Source organism: Suncus etruscus, chromosome 8, assembly GCF_024139225.1.
Source record: "Suncus etruscus isolate mSunEtr1 chromosome 8, mSunEtr1.pri.cur, whole genome shotgun sequence".
Lineage (NCBI taxonomy): Eukaryota > Metazoa > Chordata > Mammalia > Eulipotyphla > Soricidae > Suncus > Suncus etruscus.
Genome location: NC_064855.1, coordinates 1,538,582 through 1,557,220, shown reverse-complemented (window position 1 = coordinate 1,557,220; position 18,639 = coordinate 1,538,582). Strand labels below are relative to the sequence as shown.

Genomic DNA, 18,639 nt, shown 5'->3' with positions numbered 1-18,639 from the left:
TTTCTTTTATGAAGAAAAAATATGGAAGACTGGCCAAAAGGATGCAGAGAGAGGGGCGTGTTCCCTCACTGGCCAGAGCTGGAGTCACTGTGCGGATCTGAGCAGGGCTGCCATTATTGTCCCATGGAAGGGGTAGATGGATACCCCACAGCAAGGCCAGGGTGTGGACACCCCATGGGAGAGTCAAGGTAGATAGACTCCCCACAGGAAAGGTAGGTGGGTTGACATCACATGGGCAGGGCAGGTGGTTGTCCCGTGGGAGGGCCAGGCTGGTGTGTCCTGAGATGTGAGGTCCCTTCACTCAAGGACGGACCATCCACACATTTTGCCTGCTTAGAGACACGTGGGCTACTGGCCGTGTGGGGAGTTAGTGCTGGTTTGTGAGTGCTCAGAGACCAGTGTGGGCCAGGAGCCCAGTTGCTGGGCCTCTGGCTACAGAAGTCTCTGAAGTTTTCTGCAAAAGCCCTGGCACAGGCTTTGCCCTGAACTCTGCACTCCAACCTGGTACTTGGGAGCAAACTGAGAACTGATTTGGTCAAATCCTGCCTGGCGCAGGGAATCCCACAGCCTGTTCTGAGTGAGTGCCTTGTCCAGTGCAGTTATAGAATGGTTTGGAGGCAGTGATTCCTCCTGCCTATCAACCAACTGAGGAGGTGGGGGGCACAGCAGGAAAGGAGGTACGAAAGTCCTGTTTTTTTCCCAGGGGCTCCAATGCACCCATTGTGACAGCCAGTCCCTTTCTACCCACCAGGTTCTGCCGGGAGCCCCTCTCAAACCATTGAAGCCGAAAGGGTACTCTGGTCCTTTTTTCTGAACAGGTCAGCTTACTAGTGGGTCCCCAAATTACAGTTGTGAGGATGTAGCCTTTGTGCTACATAAGAGGTCGTGCAGGAAGGGTAATAAGGTTGTGCTAGGTAAGAAGTTATACAGATGAGGTCATCAGGATGAAGATGAAATTGTGCTGAATGAGGAGGTTCTGCAAGATGAAGATGTGCAGGGAGAGGGTGGGAAGGACTGCCAGGACAGGGAGGTGGGTGAGTCCATCAGGGGACTGTGGGGCTTAGCACTTCTGTAGAAAACACCAATTCCATAAAGTTCCCTGATAAGCATTAATTTTGCATATGGCAGACCACAGTTCTTCCCTCGACATCCCAAATTGTCCCCATAGCACTACTAGAAGTAACCTCTGAACACTGCCATAAGTGGGCCTTCCCATTAAAAAAAAAAGTCCCTTGGGGCCGGAGTGGTGGCGTGGAGTTGTAAGGCATCTGCCTTGCCAGCGCTAGCCTAGGATGACTGAGATTTGATCCCCCAGTGTCCCATATGGTCCCTCAAGCCAGGAGCGATTTCTGAGCAGATAGCTAGGAATAACCCCCGAGTGTCACCGGGTGTGGCCCAAAACACCAACACACACACACACACACACACACACACACACACACACACACACACACACACAAAACCAAGCCCCCCTGATATCAACGTTAACAGTGGGAAAATGGTGAGAATTCCATACTGTTGTTGCAACTTTTCTGTAAATCTGAAATTCCTAAACCCAAAATAAATTAAAAGCATTAAGGCCAGCCTTTTTCATTTTTTTCTGGACCAGAGACCAAACTCAGGGCCTCACTCATGCAGTGCTCAATCTCAGAGCTGTATCCCCAGGGCCTAGGAACAGCAATCTCATCAAAGACTGTTAGGGTTTCACAGTGGTGACTGAACTCGTGTGTAAATATTCCCCTGACAGGGCTGGAGTGCTAGCACAGCGACTAGGGTCTTTGCCTTGCATGTAGACCCGGGTTCGACCCCTGGCATTTCATATGGACTCCTAAGCCCACCAGGAGCCATCCAGGAGCAATTTCTGAGCACAGAGCCAGGAGTAATGCCTGAGCACCGCCACTGTTGCCCCCGAGAAAAGCAAATCAAATGCTAAGTGAAACTCTCTTGTCTACAACCAAGACTTTCATTACACCTGTCAGAATCCTCCCAAACACCATCAGGAGGGACTCTGAGCCCTGCCAGGTGTGGTCTTGGTGGTTTTGGGGGGCGACAGAAGACCCCTGTTTATGCAGTTGCCTCGGCAGGAGAAGCTGGGCCTTTTCTCTAGAGCTAATGGCTGCATCCAGGACTGCAGAGGACTAGACAGCCAATGACAGCAGAGCCACTTCCGCCCTCAGTCTCCTGCGGCGCTTTCCCCGCCGCTTCCGGCAGTTAACCCCGCCCCTTCCGCTCCCCAGACCCGCCCTTCCTACGCCTTCCTCGCCCTGTGCCTTAAGACGGAGCGAAGTCGAGCCCGCCCGCTGCCGCGTGGCCACGCCCCCGCACGAGTTAGACCCGCCCCGCGCTGTGCGTGCCCCGCCCGCTGACGTACTTCCGTCGTTTCTCCAGCGCCCCGCCCACACGCCGCGGCCCCCGCCTCCTGGAGAAGCCACGCCCCTGCGCAGCAGCCACGCCCTCTCGCGTAACCACGCCCTCTTGCGCAGTCACGCCTATCACAAAGGCCTGCCCTGGCCCCGCCCCGCTGGGCGGAGCCATGGCCGGGGCGGGCCGAGGCTGGGATCTGAGACCCGAGCGCGTGCTCCGCAGACCCGCCAGCTGCGAGTTCGAGCCCCGGCCCCCCTCGAACCCGGAGCCCGGAGCCCAGCCGCTTCTCCAGCGCCTCCGCCATGCACTTCCCGCCGCGGGCCTCGCTCCTGCTGCTGCTCGGCCTGCTGGTCCACCACGCTGATGCTCGATCGCCTCGGCGGCCGGTGCGTTTCGGGGGCCCCTCGAGTTTCGGGGGCTGCGTCGCGGGAGGACGGGGCGCGGGGTGAGGGACGGACTCGGGGGGATCCGGAGTCGCCACCCTCAGCTCTGCTTTCTCCTGCGAGGCGGGTCCCAGCTTGGGGGGGTCTGGTGAAGTCTTGGGGTGCAGGTCTAGATGGGGGTCCCCGGGGTGCACATCCCCCTGGGATCCGGGCTGTGGGGCGTCCTGGGGTGGCCTGGCTGGTGGGGCTTGGGGGGCAGCAGACACGGGGCTCCCCCTGATGAATGCCCAGGGTGGTCCTCCCCCAGGGCATGGCTGGAGCCTTGTTTTGGTTTTGGGTTTTGGGTTTGTTTTGGGGTCCCACCCTGCAGCGCTCAGGGGTTCCTCTTGGCTCGACGCTCAGAAACAGCTCCTGGCAGGCTCGGGGGACCCTATGGGATGCCGGGATTCGAACCACCGACCTTCCGCATGCTCCACATGCAAGGCAAACGCCCTACCTCCAGGCTCTCTCTTGGCCCTGGATCCAGCCCCTTGCTTTGACTCTGCTCTGGGGCCTGTTGGCTGTGGGGCGGAAAGAAGCCTTCCTGCCTCTCTGCCCAGAGAGTCAGCAGCTAGTGGGCCTGCCTCCATCTGCCCCCCCAAACCCTGCTGCTCACGGTGTCCAGCTCACCATGTGGGGGGCCAGGCTCCAAGGCCCACCCAGCCTGACTTGTCCCCCTGGAGCTGGAGATGACCCCGAGGAGTCGGCACAGGCTCCCACGGCACGGGCTGTGGAGAACAGAAGCGTCTGAGCACCCAGAAACCGGAGTTCCTGTTCCTCTTTCGTTTCCTCTGAGCTCTCTCACAGGTTGCCACGGGTGTCGTTGGCAGGAGAGGAAACTGGAGAGGATTGGGGAGACACCCACATCTCCAGACTCACCCTAAACTGTGGGGAGTCACTTTGGAGTCATGAGCTCATTAGGTCACAAGGCCACTGGGCCTGGAAGGAGACACAGTCCGGGGTGTCCCCCTCGGTCCTCTCTCTCTGCCCTCCCTACCTGTGCCTGTCTCCTGCGCAGGGGCTCAGCTGTCCTGGCGGCTTGTGGCTCCTTGCTGGCCAGGCCGGGCTGTTCCCAGAGCTGTGTCCCCTCTCCGCTGTTTTTTGTGGCCCTGAAAACACACACCACTGGCTGACCAGCGTTTAGTGGCCTGTACCCTCTCTCTGATACTCCTGGTAGGGGGCCAGAACAATACCACAGCAGTAGGACTTTTGTCTTGCACACGGCCAAGCCGGGACCGACCAGGGTTTGATTCCCAGTTTCCCATCTGTCCCCCCCAAGAGGAGTGATTTCTTTTTCTTTTTTTTCTTTTTGGTTTTTGGGCCACACCCGGCAGTGCTCAGGGGTTCCTCCTGCCTCCACGCTCAGAAATAGCTCCTGGCAGGCACGGGGGACCCTATGGGACGCCGGGATTCGAACCAACCACCTTAGGTCCTGGATCAGCTGCTTGCAAGGCAAACACCACTGTGCCATCTCTCTGGGCCCAGGAGTGATTTCTGAGCACAGAGCCAGGAATAAACCCTGAGCGCTGCCAGGTGTGGCCCAAAATCCAAAAAATCTGATACTCCCGGTGGGAGTCCCTGTTCTGCCCGCCTTCGCCAGTGGCCCTGCCTGGAGCCTGCAGGACAGGTGCTGTGGGTCTAGGTGCCTCCCCTCCAGGCACAAGTCTCCATGGCCTCCCTGGCCTGGGATCATTGTCCATCCCTTTCCCTGCCTGCCAGCTAGCACAGACCCGTCATGCTTCCCGGCCTTCTGGCCTTGCTCATCTCCGGGACATTTTTCCTGGTTGCTGGTCTGCAGGCATTTTTCTAGCCACTGCAGGAAGTTCTTGCTTCCTCATCAGCCAATTCGCTTCGGGCTCTTTGGGGCTTTACCCACATTGTGAGCTCGGAGTCAACGCCGCACACAGGGCAGTGCCCAAGCAGATTGCTCCATAAATACCAGTGGAGCGAGTGTGGAAGAACCCACCTGAGTGAGGGGCCGGGGAATGTGGGTGCAACCACACCCTATCCCGCCTGTTCCTGGCACAGCCGCCTTCCCAGGGCAGTTGCCCTTCCCAGTAAGCTCGGGTTCAAGAGGAGCCTAGGGTGTGAGGACCAGGGTGCAGGGAGGAGCCCAGATGTTTGAGGATGTTGGTGCAAGGAGGACCCCAGATGTGTGAGTCTGAGAGTCCAAGGGAGAGCCCGTATGTGCGAGGATGCGGGTACCAGGAGGAGCCCAGATGGGTGACACAGACATGGGTGCGGGTGCTGGGGGCTGGCCTGTGGGGTTGTGCAGACAGTGAGACTCCCTAGAGCTGACACGGAAGGAATTCGAGGACTCTGGGACGGTGTGGACTTGGGGCTGTGGACTGAGCCTGCGCTGCCCCACTGCTCTGTCCTGTTATGCAAACAAGATGACACGGATCCGTATCTACCCCTTTCCTCTCCCTTGTCTCTCCTGGACCTTGAGCTGTCCTGAGGCCACGGAGCCAGCCCTACGAGCGCACCTGTGCTCCAGACCCAAGGCCAAGGCTAGGGCTCTGGCCTGCAGCGTTAAGGGCTGATGGGTGGCCTGCTGGTAAGAGTCACTCCAGAGTGAACCCTGGCAGGGCCTGATGCTGTGGAAATGATCACCTCTGCCCGCAATCCCTGTTTGCAGACGAGATTTGCAGGGAATCCCACCGCACACAGCTTCCGTTTTGAAAGCAGCTTCTCTGCATGCCCCAAGCCAGGCCCCGCCACGAGGCAGCACCAGAGCCCTTCACAGGGCAGGAGTGTGTCAGCCAACACCCACGAGGTCTCCCTCCCCAACCCTGGTCCACAACGAGACCATACAGGAGCAGCCTGGCCCTCACTCAAATCTTTTTTGGTTTTTGATTGTTTTCGGGTCACCCCAGTGGTGCTCAGGGGTCACTCCTGGGAGTTCCGGGGGGCTGGGATCTAAGGCAGGCACCCTCCCTGCTGTTCTAATGCTCCGGCCCACTCTTGATGCAGACAAGACTCATCCAAGTGTAACTCGGGAGGCCCCCAGCCCAAGCTCTTCTTCTTCTGGCACGGGGAGGTGGTTGGAAGAGTGGGCAGAACCTTTGCGTACAGTGGGACCCCAGCCCACACCCGGTACCGCTGGGGTGCGGCCCTGTCCTTGTAAATCAATAAATCAGGACAGTAAACAAGGCAGCAGGGACAGGTGGTCTGAAGAGCTCAAACATCTCCAAGAATGAGGGTGCGGGCTCTGAGATCACCCAAGCTCCTTTCAGTCTCAGTTCGCAGCGGGGAAGGGATAGGGTGCCTGTCATTGAGGCCGTGGACTGTGAGACTGAGAGTCAGTGTCTTGTGGTGTTGGGTGTTCAGGAGACTTTGAAGTTGTGGGAAGGAAGGACCAAGTATAGGGGGTGATGTTCGTTGGAGACGGAAAGGCATTTGCTTATGGGGTGAACTCAGCAGTACCTGGGAGCCTGGGCGCTGCCTGTCTGCACCCCTTGGGTCAGAGTTCAGTTGTGGTCTTCTCAGCCTCTGGGTCACCTGTTTATTCTGGGCCGTCCAGCAGCTTCTCGAAAGGCCAGAGCCAGTAGGAAGGTCGTGGCCCCTGGGAGAATGCGGATCTGAGCTTCCCGCGGTGCTGTTGTGGAATGGTTAGAACAGGTGTGACCCTGCAGTCATGAGCCTGGGGTAGAGGTGTCTCACTGAGGTGGGGTTACAGGTGTAGGGTTACAGATATATTGCAGGTTATTATAGGCATGTTTCAGGTATGGACTTATAAGTGCATCATTACGGTGTGTTCAGGGGTGGGATTGGAGGTCTGTTCCAGGTGTTGGGTTACAGGTGTGGGTATTAGAGGTGTAGGGTACAGGTGTGGGGTTGGAGGATTAGGGTCCAGCTGTGTCACGCACCTGTCTAGGGTTACAGATGTGTCCCAGATGTGGGGCACTAGGCTCAGAATGGGTAGTACCTGTCCAGGTAATATCTTGGCCCGTTCTCTGGCAAGTGTGGCTCACCGCTGTGTCCTGTCCTGCTGTCTGCCCTCAGCTCAGTGGCTTTTCCTGGGATAACTGTGACGAGGGGAAAGACCCTGCTGTGGTCAAGAGCCTCAAAGTGGAACCCGACCCCATCCCCGTGCCCGGGAACATAAACGTCAGTATAGAGACCATGACCAAAGTGAGCCTCTCCGGCCCCATAAAGGTGAGCTTGGGCAATCGGGGGTGACAGGATGCAGGGACACTTTATACTGGAATAGACTCCCCTGCATGTCGCCAAGGTCTTGACATACGAGCTTCTGTCTCCACAGCCCGGTGCCCTCTGTGCATCCCTGTAACTTCCCTGTGCACATGTTTGCACGTGTTCGCATGTCTGTGGTTGAATATCTGTGTGAGTGTGCACCTGTGGGCGTTGTACATGTATGTGTGTGGGTGCCAACATGCCTCGTGCATTTGTGTCTATCCGGGTTCCTCCGCGACTTGCTCCTGGAGCAGCGTCCTGGGCGCTGCACCCTAGCCTGCATCTACCTGCTCACCCACCTGCTCATCCACCTCGCCCACTCCACCCGTCACGCCCGCCTCATCCGCCTGCTCACCCGCGTGCTCATCCGCCTCACCCGTCTCACCCGCCTCACCTGCTCGCTCACCTGCCTCAGCCCCCTGCTCACTAACCTCACCTGCCTCAGCCGCACACTGGCCTCTGGTCTTGCCGACAGACCCTGAACTCACCTCCTGCATTCTGTGGGTGGCTGCAGTTGGAGTCTGGGGCTCCAGGAGGCGCCCTTGCAGAGGCGGCCTTCCCTGCATCTTGCATCTTGGGGTCTTCTGGTGGGCAGGACACCATCAGTGGGAGGAAGGAGTCCCTCCTCTCTCCTGTGTGCGGGAGTCTCTGAGCTGTGGTGAGCTACTGACCCTTTCTGCCCGCTGCCGTCTATGTGCCGCCTCTGCCTTTTCTGCTCCGTTCCAGGGCCAGCTGCTCTCCCTCTGGCTTTGCTGCCGGCTTCATGTCTACGCGCTCTCCCAGGCCCACCTGTGGGCAGGGCTCACAGGCTTGTGTGGATGCAGCTTGTCTACCTGTGTCTCCCCTGTCCTGCTTCCCAGGGCCCTGGACTCCGCACTCAGCACTTCATCTGGGCAGAATGAGGCTCAGGGGTTAGAGTTAGGTCGATAGGGTAAGGCCCTGGAGACACATGCAGACACACAGAGAGACACAGACGACTCCTGGACACATGGACTCATTGGCCAACTCAGGCACGGAGACACACACATTGAGATACACAGACGACACACATAGAAACACACAGACACACATGTAGAAATACACAGACACACACGCCCCAGACTCACACCAGCCAACTGAGACACAGAGATACACACAGATACGTATAGACACGGACACACAGGCAAAGTTAGACACGCACAGACACACTCGGAGACACGCTCGGATACATGTGTAGAAATACACCAAGACACACGGATTCACGGACAAACACACACGCACACGCACATTCCCTGTGAGTGCCTCTGGTCCCTGCCTGGTTCCTGCTTCCCAGCTCCCTCCAGCTTCCCGTGCCTTGCTGGGCCCACGGCTGCCTGTGGGACAGGATATAAATGGGGCATCTCAGCTGAGGTGGGCGTGTGGCTCATCCCTGGCCATGCCCCTTTGTTTACTCTGGCACATGGGGGACAGGAAGGGCCCATTCATGGGGAGGTGGGGCATCACTGCCAGGGGCCCTGACGCCATCCCTGCTGTTCCCCCAGCTGGATCTGATTCTGGAGAAGGAGGTTGCTGGTTTGTTCGTGAAGATCCCCTGCATAGAGCAGCTAGGCAGTTGCACCTACGCCGACATCTGCAACGTGCTGAGCATTCTTATCCCACCCGGGCAGCCGTGCCCAGAGCCGCTGCATACCTACGGGCTCCCTTGCCACTGTCCCGTGAAAGCGGTGAGATGCGCAGGGCTGGGCTGTGGGTGCCGGGCGGGGCAGCACCCCTCTGGCGTCCACTGACCTGAGTCCCACTTCTCCACAGGGCACCTACGTGCTGCCCAGCAGCAGCATTTCGCTCCCCAGCCTGGAGCTGCCCACCTGGCTCAGTACTGGCCATTACCGCCTGCAGGGCACGTTGAGCAGTGGCAGTCAGCGGCTTGGCTGCCTGAAGGTGACCGCCGCCATCAAGGGCCAGTGAGCGGCCGGCTGGGCGTAGGAGCAGCACCTCGTCCCCAGATCCTCTGTCGTCACCCCAGCCTGCGGTGCTGCTGTCCCCTCAGCCCCCGCTTCCTCCCACAGCTGGGGAAGGCCCGGGCTCCTGCTCCTGATGAACCCAGCACCCTCTCCCAGTCCCTTTGACACCTTCTCTCTGCCCTGCAGTAGGGGGTGACAGTGTATTGTGTCCTAGGAAAGGACCTGTGACCCTGTATGCCTGCGTCCCCATGCCTAGGATCCCCAAGTCCTCACTTTGCCTAGATCTCTGCTGGGACCCCAGAGAGTCTCTCACTCCTCCCCCCAGACTTCCTTTCCTGTCCCCAGTTTGGGGTTTTTGTGCCCCACATCTTCATTGCCCCAGGTACCCATTTAAGGGTGACTGGTGCCCCTGGGGCGCTGTGAGCTGTCCCCCGACTCCCACATGCTCTCATGCTGCATGCTCTCCTCCCACATTGTCCGATGATCCCCAAATCGTCCTCCGTGGAGTCGAACACCCCGCAATACTGACCCAGCTTTGCTGGCCGTGGTGAAGATGCAGAAACTGTCAGCACCACCGTGGACAGAGCCATGAACCCAGTCCCTGTGGTCTGTCCTCCATGGAAACGGCCAGCCCCAAGAGCATAGCCATGCCTTTTGCACTTGTGACTATGCAGAGCAAAATAAATGGAAGGAGAAAGTCAATACCACTTGAGACCAGCTCTATGTCCCCACATCCCTGTGCCCATGTCCCCAAGCCCTCACCTTGCTTCTCTGCTGGATCTCTGCGGGGTCCCCACAGGGTCTCTCACTCCTCCCCCCGGACTTCCTAGCCCCATTTTGGAAAGCAAAGTGGACAGAAGCCAGAGGCACCTGTGACTTTTGTCTGATACCTCTGGGGAGCATGCTCGGGGAGGTGTGGGCGAAGGGGAAAGGGCATGGCATGGAGTGGGAATGGAGTTGAGGAAAACAAAAGGATAGAGGGAGGTGGTGGCCGCGTGTAGGGCGGGGTGAGCATTTCTGGTGGACACAAAGCTGGGCGCGGAGCCATCAGCAGCCTCGGGCAGCGTCTCATCAGCTCTGGTTTCGTGGCCATGATTACCGACCACAGACGCGCCCGTCCGTCATCTGCTGCTTAGCCGGCACCTCCCTTCCGAGACGGATTGAGGGATTGAGTCTTGCCGGTCAGTGTCTCTGGATGCTGCCCTCCTGCTCTCCTCATGTTTCTCCCACCACGCCTGGCAGCTGGGATTTGGGGCCACACCTGGCCATGCTCAGAGGCTCCTCCCAGCTTGGGGAGTCCCTCTTGTGGTTCTTGAGGAACAAACCCAGGTCTCCTGCACACAAAACAGGTGTCCAACTCACTGGGCCTCCCTGGCCCCTGCCACTGACTATCTTTTTGTTTGTTTTCTTTGGGGGGCCATACCGGCAGCATGCAGGAGTTACTCCTGGCTCTGTGCTCAGAAATCGCTCCTGGCTGGGCCGGAGAGATAGCATGGAGGTAAGACATTTGCCTTGCACGCAGGACTGTGGTTCGATTCCTGGCATCCCATATGGTCCCCCGAGCCTGCCAAGAGCGATTTCTGAGTGCAGGGCCAGGAATAACTCCTGAGCGCTGCCGCCGGGTGTGACCTCCCCCCCCAAAATAAGAAATTGCTCCTGGCTCGGGGGACCATATGATATGCTGGGGTTTGAACTGAGGTCCGTCGTGGATCAGCTGTGTGAAAAGCAAACGTCCTATTGATGTGCTATCACTCGGGCCTCAACCACTGACTATCTTAATGGGGACACACGTGCTGTGCTCAGGATTCCCTCCTGGTGGGGCTTAGGAGACCATCTGGGGGATGCTGAGGCCTGAACCTGGGTCAGGCATGAGCAAGGCAAAATTATTTCCATCCTATTTGTATTCTTTTGTGGGGTGGAAAGGGGCCCATACCTGATGGCCCTCGGGTTACTCCTGGCTCTGTACTCAGAAATCGCTCCTGGCAGGCTCCAGGGACCATGTGGGATGCTGGGGATTGACCCCAACTTTGTCCCAGATTAGCAGCATGCAAGGCAAATGCCCTACTGCTGTGTTATCTCTCTGGCTCCTGTGTTCTATTTTTTTAATATAAATTCTTTTTTTGTTGTTGTTGTTTTTTGGGCCACACCCGGCGGTGCTCAGGGGCTACTCCTGGCTGTCTGCTCAGAAATAGCTCCTGGCAAGCACGGGGGACCATATGGGACACCGGGATTCGAACCAACCACCTTAGGTTCTGGATCAGCTGCTTGCAAGGCAAACACCGCTGTCCTATCTTTCTGGGCCCATAATATAAATTCTTTAAGTACCATGATCACAAACATGATTGTAGTTGGGTTTCAGTCATAAACTGAACACCCCCCCTTCACCAGTGCAACATTCCCACCACCAATGGCCCCCTCCCTCCTTCTCACCCCCTTTCTGAATTTGAGGCAGGCATTTTTTGTTGTTGTTTTTTATTTTTTATTTCTTGTTTTGGGTCACACTCGGCATCGCTCAAGGGTTACTTTTGACTCTATGGTCAGAAATTGCTCCTGGCAGGCTCGGGGGACAATATGGAATTCGAACCACCGACCTTCTACATGCAAGGCATGCCTCCATGCTATCTCTCTGGCCCTATATATTTTTTTTAAGTTTAGTAAGCTGTTTTTGTTTCTTAAAGGACAAGTGTTAAAAAAATACAGTAGTAATGGTGTGAGAGTGGCAATCGCCATTGTTTGGATAGGCCCAGCAAAATATGGGGAAAATGGAAAAAAAAGCTGTGGCCTAATTACAAGGAGGCCTCACCCCTGAAGTTTTCTGGCATAAGACCAATTCTGGGCTCCAGGCAAACCAGGCTGCCTAACCCGAGTCATTCTCCATGGTCTTGGTGAAACTTTTCGCATATTAGCTGTTGCTGGTGCCAGGTTCCTGTAGTTAAAGATTCTGGGTTCTGTGCATTTCCTTCATCCAGTCAGGTTGATGTGGAGCGTCTTCTAGTTTCACTTCACCATTAGATGAGGAGACACCTGCCCTGAAAGCAGGTTGTTGCTGTTGCTAAGTCGTCTGGGTGTTAGGAGAGCAGCATTCTTTGGAGTAAGTCAGTGCCAGAGCAGTGGTAGGGTCTTCCCTGGTAGAGGTTTGCTTCCTGGTAATGTTATAGACAGTTGTGGTTGTTGCCATAGAAGGTATCCATGGTTCAGGCGTGTATGGGCAATGCTCATTCTTCTGAGGCCTGAGCCAAGTTATTATGCCAATATTCAAAATATAAGGCCTAACTGCATTACAAAATTTGTGTTCCCATCTCTATTAGATAAGAACTTGTTTGCACAATGTAATATTTTTCCATTTTAATGTGCCTGTGCAAAAGAGGAACAATGCCACAAGGAATTATTGGTACATCTGGGGGTCGATGAAACAAGTCCAATATTCCTTGTAACTTGGTTCTAACATGAATTCTATACAGAGAGACTCTTCTACCGAATTCCTGATTGAACAGATACCAACGGGGAGAAAATACGGACAAAAAGAAAAAACCAGTGGGCAAAATTGTCACTATATAAGAGGATATTCGGAAAGAGTGATAGATGTTAAGAGAATACATCTAAGATATACAAAGGAGATACACATGTCCCTTTTATGTCTTTAGAAATAGTCGGGGTGGGGGGGTGTTGAGTTCGGATTTGGCCACCTGGAGGCTGCAGAAAACTCCCAGCAGTCCCATATCAGGAAATGTCTTTGAGTGGGGCCTTCTCAGAAACCGAGTGTGGTAGCAAGCACAGGTACACAGTGAAGAAAGGTGGAGGACAGGAGGCTGCTGGGAGTAGATTAATAGGAACAGAGTATTCGTTTCTGTGTTCTATTTATTTTTGTTTGTTTTTTTTGTTTTTGTTTTTGTTTTTTTGGGCCACACCCGGCAGTGCTCAGGGGTTACTCCTGGCTGTCTGCTCAGAAATAGCTCCTGGCAGGCACAGGGGAACCATATGGGACACCGGGATTCGAACCAACCACCTTTGGTCCTGGATCGGCTGCTTGCAAGGCAAACACTGCTGTGCTATCTCTCCGGGCCCTTGTTTTTTATTTTTATTAGTTTTTATTTATTTATTTATTTTTTGGTTTTTGGGTCACACCCAGCAGTGCTCAGGGGTTACTCCTGGCTCCATGCTCAGAAATTGCTCCTGGCAGGCACAGGGGACCATATGGGACGCCGGGATTCGAACCAATGACCTTCTGCATGAAAGGCAAATGCCTTACCTCCATGCTATCTCTCCGCGCCCCCCCCCCCCCCCGTGTTCTATTTTGATTGTGCTTTTGCTGTGGTTGAGTTATTTGCTGGGGCTCTAGAGATAGCACAAAGCTCAGTGCTCGACTTGCTATGGCTGAGCCCCTGAGCACCTCCAGGGGTCATTCCTGAGCACAGAGCCAGGAATAGACCTTGAGCACCGCCAGGTATGGCCCAAACCCACCTCTCATTCCCCATAGAAAAAAAATTTTGTAGGAGCCAGAGTCTTTGTAGGGGCTGGAGCAGTGGCACAGCAGTAGGGTGTTTGCCTTGCGTGCGGCTGACCTAGGATGGACCGCGGTTCAATCCCCCGACGTCCCATATGGTCCTCCGAGCCAGCCAGGAGTGATTTCTGGGCTCATAGCCAGGAGCTACACGTTATCATCACCACTCTGGCCCAAAAACACACAAAAAAAGTCTTTGCGTATCTGTGGCCCCAAACCTTTGCTTGTGGAACTTGATGTCTATGGATGTGGGACTCGTTCTGAGGGGCTTTTGGGGGACTAATCAAGCATGTGGACCATGTTCTTGTCATCCCTTCTACATGTGTCTGTGCAGGACTCGTGCCTGGCCCCAGAGCTTCTGCCTCCATAGTGATGCTCACCAGGGCTGCCCAGAGCCATTTGCAATTTTCTTTACCACGTTTTTGGGAAGCCTGGGGTCACTCCTGGCTCTGTTCTGTACACAGGGATCATCCCTGGTGATGTTCGGGGGACTGTATGGGATGCTGGGGATTGAACTCGAATCCACTGCATGCAGGGCAAATGCCCTACCCCTGTGCTATTCCTCAGGCCTTGCGATTTGCAGTTTTCAAGGTGCTTCCCGGAGAGAGCCTGCTGTGCAGTGGGGACCCCATTTCCTGGCTCTGCCTGACCTTTCTGTGATGGAGAGTAGGGCCTCAATCTCCCCCAAACCAAGGTCCCTTGCTGTCCTGGAATCTGCTCTGCCCAGTCTTACAGGAGGGAGCTGGGTCCATCTCGTGACTGGCCACCTGCCCCAGGCCCCTTGGGTGATGGTTGGTGAGAGCTGGGCAGTGCCCAGAGCATCTAGCCAGAGTGTGTGTGTTAAGGGGCAATGCTTCTCCCTCATGGCCCTACCCAGATGTCCCTGGGGCAGGGGCTGTGCATCCTCTCTGGACACTGCTGCGGATGTTCCGGGACAGCTGAAACCCAGGCTAGTTGGGGTGCTAGCCCAATGCCATTGTCACAGGAGGGCAGAGCCCCGTGTGGGTGTGTCATGGGGCTTGGGTTATGGGCTGGGCAAAGCTTAGCCAAGGGCCAGTACTCTGGGAGGACTCGAAGGTGAAGGTGCCCATAGAACAGAGCAGCTCTGACTGATACTTCCTGTGGGACAGGATATGGGAGGCTCTGAGACTTCGGGGGCCCCCTCAGCACCAGCCCCAATTCCCACAGCCCCTGGCAGCAGTCCTCACAGGCCAAACAATTCCGACCTGGCTCAGGCATGGCGTTGGCTGTGGAGTGTAAGAAGTGCTGAGCCCTTGGACAGGTGGGAATTTAAGCCTTTTCCTCCTTAAGAATTTTGTGATAAAACCCAACTACAATCATATTTGTAATCAAGGAGTTTAAATAAAGATATTAATTAAAAAAAGAACTTTTGTGGTCTGAATGATGAGTCACAGCTGTGCTTGTCTGCAGAGTAGGCGACTCTGGGAAGTGGATTCCCTTGCAAGGCCCCTCCTCCCAGATGCTCAGGCAGCCCCTCTTTCCACACATAACCTCAGAATATCCTGCTGCTACTTCCAGAAAAGTCCTATAGACCCCACACGCAGAGAATGTGCAGGTATACAGTCATGACCGTGTGTACATACCTGTACATATGGTGAAGCCTTTGGGCCCACATCCATTTCCTAGAAGTGGCTCCTGTCACATCTATGGACCAGAGTGGACGATGGTTGGCTGTGAGTAGTGTGGCCCATCCAGCTGCCTCTGAACAGGACAGACAGTGCAGCTGGCAGGAGGGTGGTGTGTCCCCAGGGGGTGAGGTAGTATGTCCATGGTGGGAGGACAGTGGGTCCATGAGTGGGAGGATGGTGGGCCTGTGTGGGAGGACAGTGTGTCCGGTGGTGACGTTAGGGTTTGAGTTAACCACCCAGAGTCAGCGCTGAATCAAAGTCAAAGACCACCTCCGATATTGCAAGGTGCAAGTCGAGGCCCAAGTCACATTAACCAAGGGCCTCTTTTTTTTTTTTTTTTTTTTTTTTTTGGTTTTTGGTTTTTGGGCCACACCCGGCATTGCTCAGGGGTTACTCCTGGCTGTCTACTCAGAAATAGCTCCTGGCAGGCACAGGGGACCATATGGGACACCGGGATTCGAACCAACCACCTTTGGTCCTGGATCGGCTGCTTGCAAGGCAAACGCCGCTGTGCTATCTCTCCGATCAAGGGCCTCTTAACAAGGACCCCGAGTTAAAGCTTCAAGCAGTCTGTATAGTGCTTTACAGGCTTCAATGACTCAAGCATTTCATTGGTTGATACAATAATGCAAGCATTTCATCCACTTGAACAGAAATCACATCAGAAATCGCATCACTTAGGGTGGATGTCCCAACTTATTGCTGACTCAACTTGTGTCAGGGGGACCTTATCTGGTGAAACATTTGGACCCACCTACTTCCTCTTTTTCAGCTGGTCAGGGAGGGTCCTGCCCTTTACAGGGTATATTTTGCAGTTTTATCTTTGGTCTATCACCCTCTGCCTATGGGGGAAGCTATAGAGTGGAAAATATTTCACAGTGATTTTACTGGGGGCTTGGAACCACCTTGGTCCTAGGCCCATGGGGCATTTGGTTCTCACTATGGGAGGAAGACTGTGGGTCCATGGGTAGGAGAACCTGTCTCCTGGCAAAGGGAGGATGGGGTTCCATGAGTGGGAGGACAGTGTCCCATGGCAGGGGAGGACTTGCACTCTCGCAGCTGCTCCAGCAGAGATCCAGTGAAGGCCAATGCCTGCCTGTTTTCTGTGCATGGCCTCGCTGCTGGGAACTGACAGGCCTCTGAGATACACAAAGAGCCTTTTGATGGGCGCAGCACAGTTGCTTCTGCCAGGAAGTGGCACTCAGCCTGGGAAGCAGGGCTCCAGTCAGAAGGAATCCCGTCTGGCTATGGGGGCGCTGGCCAGGGCAGCCCCACAGCTGCTGTGGGGGGGACATTTTTGTCTGTCAGTGAATTGGGGGTGGGTGTGTGGGGAAAGTTTCCTGGACACCCAGGGGAGATTCGATGCATGTCAAGGCCCACTGATGCCCCAGCTGTGGGAACCTGTGGGCGGTTGCCATACCTGGCCCTGGAGTGCCTCTCTGCCCCTGTGTCTGTAGGGAGGGGGAGGGGTGTTTATGTGGGGCCCTGTCCGTGTCTTTGGGACTCCTCTTCCTCAGCCGTGCTCACCTGCCCTCTCTCTACTCATAGTGGGTCCCCTCTGCCTTACAGGCACTGAGGTCATGTGGTGCCTTTTTTTTTTTTTTTTGGTTTTTGGTTTTTGGGTCATACCCGGCAGCACTCAGGGGTTCCTCCTGGCTCTACACTCAGAAATCGCTCCTGGCAGGCTCGGGCACCATATGGGATGCTGGGATTCGAACCACCGTCCTGCATGCAAAGCAAAGGCCCTACCTCCATGCTATCTCAGGCCCTCATGTGGTACTTTGTGGTAGCAGGACAGGACCCCAGTCTGAGCAGCAGGTGGCCAGCCTGCCCCTGCCTTAATAGTGGGAGGTTCCTCCCTTGTCGGCACTCGAACCACTCTAGCTCCAATTTGCCCGTCCCCGAGAACTGTGCACCAGGCTGCAGGCCCGATGCTTGGTCTCCCAGGCAAACTCCTGCACGCCAGGTACATGAAGGCTAGTCCAGGCAGCTGGGAAAGACGCTCAGTGGATCCCACGCCAGCACTAGGGTTGGGCCTACAGTCCAGCCTTGAGACTACGTCAACCACTCCTGCACACACTCATTCATTCACTCTCAGTCACACATACTCCTTCCTTCACTGATTCCCAGTCACACTCCTTCATTCACTCACATATTCATTTACTTGCCCTGTTTACTCACGTACTCATTCATTCCTAATTCGTTTACTCCCCCACTTAGTCACTCCTTCATTCATTTACTTACCCTCATTAACTCACCAGGCCACTCCTCTGCTCACTTGTTCATGAGCCCATTTCACACATTCGTCCACTCATTCATTGTTCATTTGCTCATTCCTCCTTCAGTCATTATTCACTGACCACTCCTCTCATTCATCCACTCATTTCTTCCTCACTCACTGGTCATTACTTCCACTCATTTGCTCACCAATTCGTTCAATCACTCACTGGTTCATTCACTCATTCTCTTATCGACTAGTTCAAACATTAGTTTACTCGTTCATGCATTCATTCATTCATTGATTTTCCACTCAGCCACTCAGATCTTTTTTTTTTCAATTAGCTTATTGTGGGTCGGCTGGTTGACCTGATAGTTGGGTGGTCAGTGCTGGCCCTGGGGATTTCACGCTCCACCCACCCAACTTTACTGTCAGGTGGAGCATGGTTCTGAAGGGAAGGTGGACGGGGATGGATTCTGCATGTCTCAGTGCTGTCAGGGTCTTGTGAGCAGTGGAAGTACTGCAGACCACCCCTCTGCTTTCTGACTTCCTCCCAAGCTCCAGCACTGGAACCAAGAGGTCAGTTCCTGGACTCCCACTGCCACCTTCCTGAGAGCCCCTACCCAGTGCTGGTATCCTGGTGACTGTAGGGACAAAACCCAGAATCCCTCTACTTCTTCCGGAAAGGTCTTTCCCCAAACTGCTCTATATCAAGAGCTTGGGGTTGCCCCCCCACTCCTGCCAGACCACGAGGTGGGGGATTATCTCAGCCCTGAAACCTCGATACACACCCTTAATCATCCCTGCACACGTCGAGTCTCCATGTTTCTCGGTGCTAGAGTTCAGTTCTGACCTGTGTCTGGGGGTGAGAAATCTTATGTGGCTGCAATGAAAAGGTTTGAAGACACGACTAAAACCTAGTTCAGAACCAAGTGGAATTCCTGCAGCTAGCTCAGAAGTGGCGCTTCTGGGATGATCGGTGTCTAGGGGTGGGCGAGAAGCCATCACTGTATGGAGACCACTCACTCTTCACCGAGGCTTTATTTTCCCAGTGTCCAGCCTCCTGGGCAGTTTGGCCACTGTCCGGAAGGAAGGCCGGGCCAGCGTCCCTCCTCCAGACACTACTGCTTCTGAGGAGAAGCTGAAGGAACAGTCTCCCGCCATGCCCCCGGATACCCGGGATCCGGGACTGTTCCTGAGTCCTGCCATCAAGCACATGACACAGAGCAGGTGAGGTGAGGGTGTCCAGGCATGCCAAGAGGCCAGTGTGGCTTTGAGCCCATCTCTGAGTCTGGGGGCTCAGAACTGCCCGCAGAGCCCTGTGGCCTGGCTGCCCTGGCCATTAGCTGCT

At 55.3% G+C, this 18,639-nt stretch overlaps 1 protein-coding gene across 1 annotated transcript; it reads left to right on the top strand.

Annotated features, from left to right (window-relative positions):
• Window positions 1-2,543: 2,543 nt before the first annotated feature.
• GM2A (ganglioside GM2 activator) lies at window positions 2,544-9,784 on the top strand. Its single transcript, XM_049778077.1, has 5 exons — window positions 2,544-2,750; window positions 6,792-6,944; window positions 8,501-8,683; window positions 8,769-9,152; window positions 9,639-9,784. Exons 1-4 carry the CDS (start codon window positions 2,667-2,669, stop codon window positions 8,922-8,924), a joined length of 576 nt encoding a protein of 191 aa, XP_049634034.1. The 5' UTR covers window positions 2,544-2,666; the 3' UTR covers window positions 8,925-9,152; window positions 9,639-9,784.
• The last annotated feature ends 8,855 nt before the right edge of the window (window positions 9,785-18,639 follow it).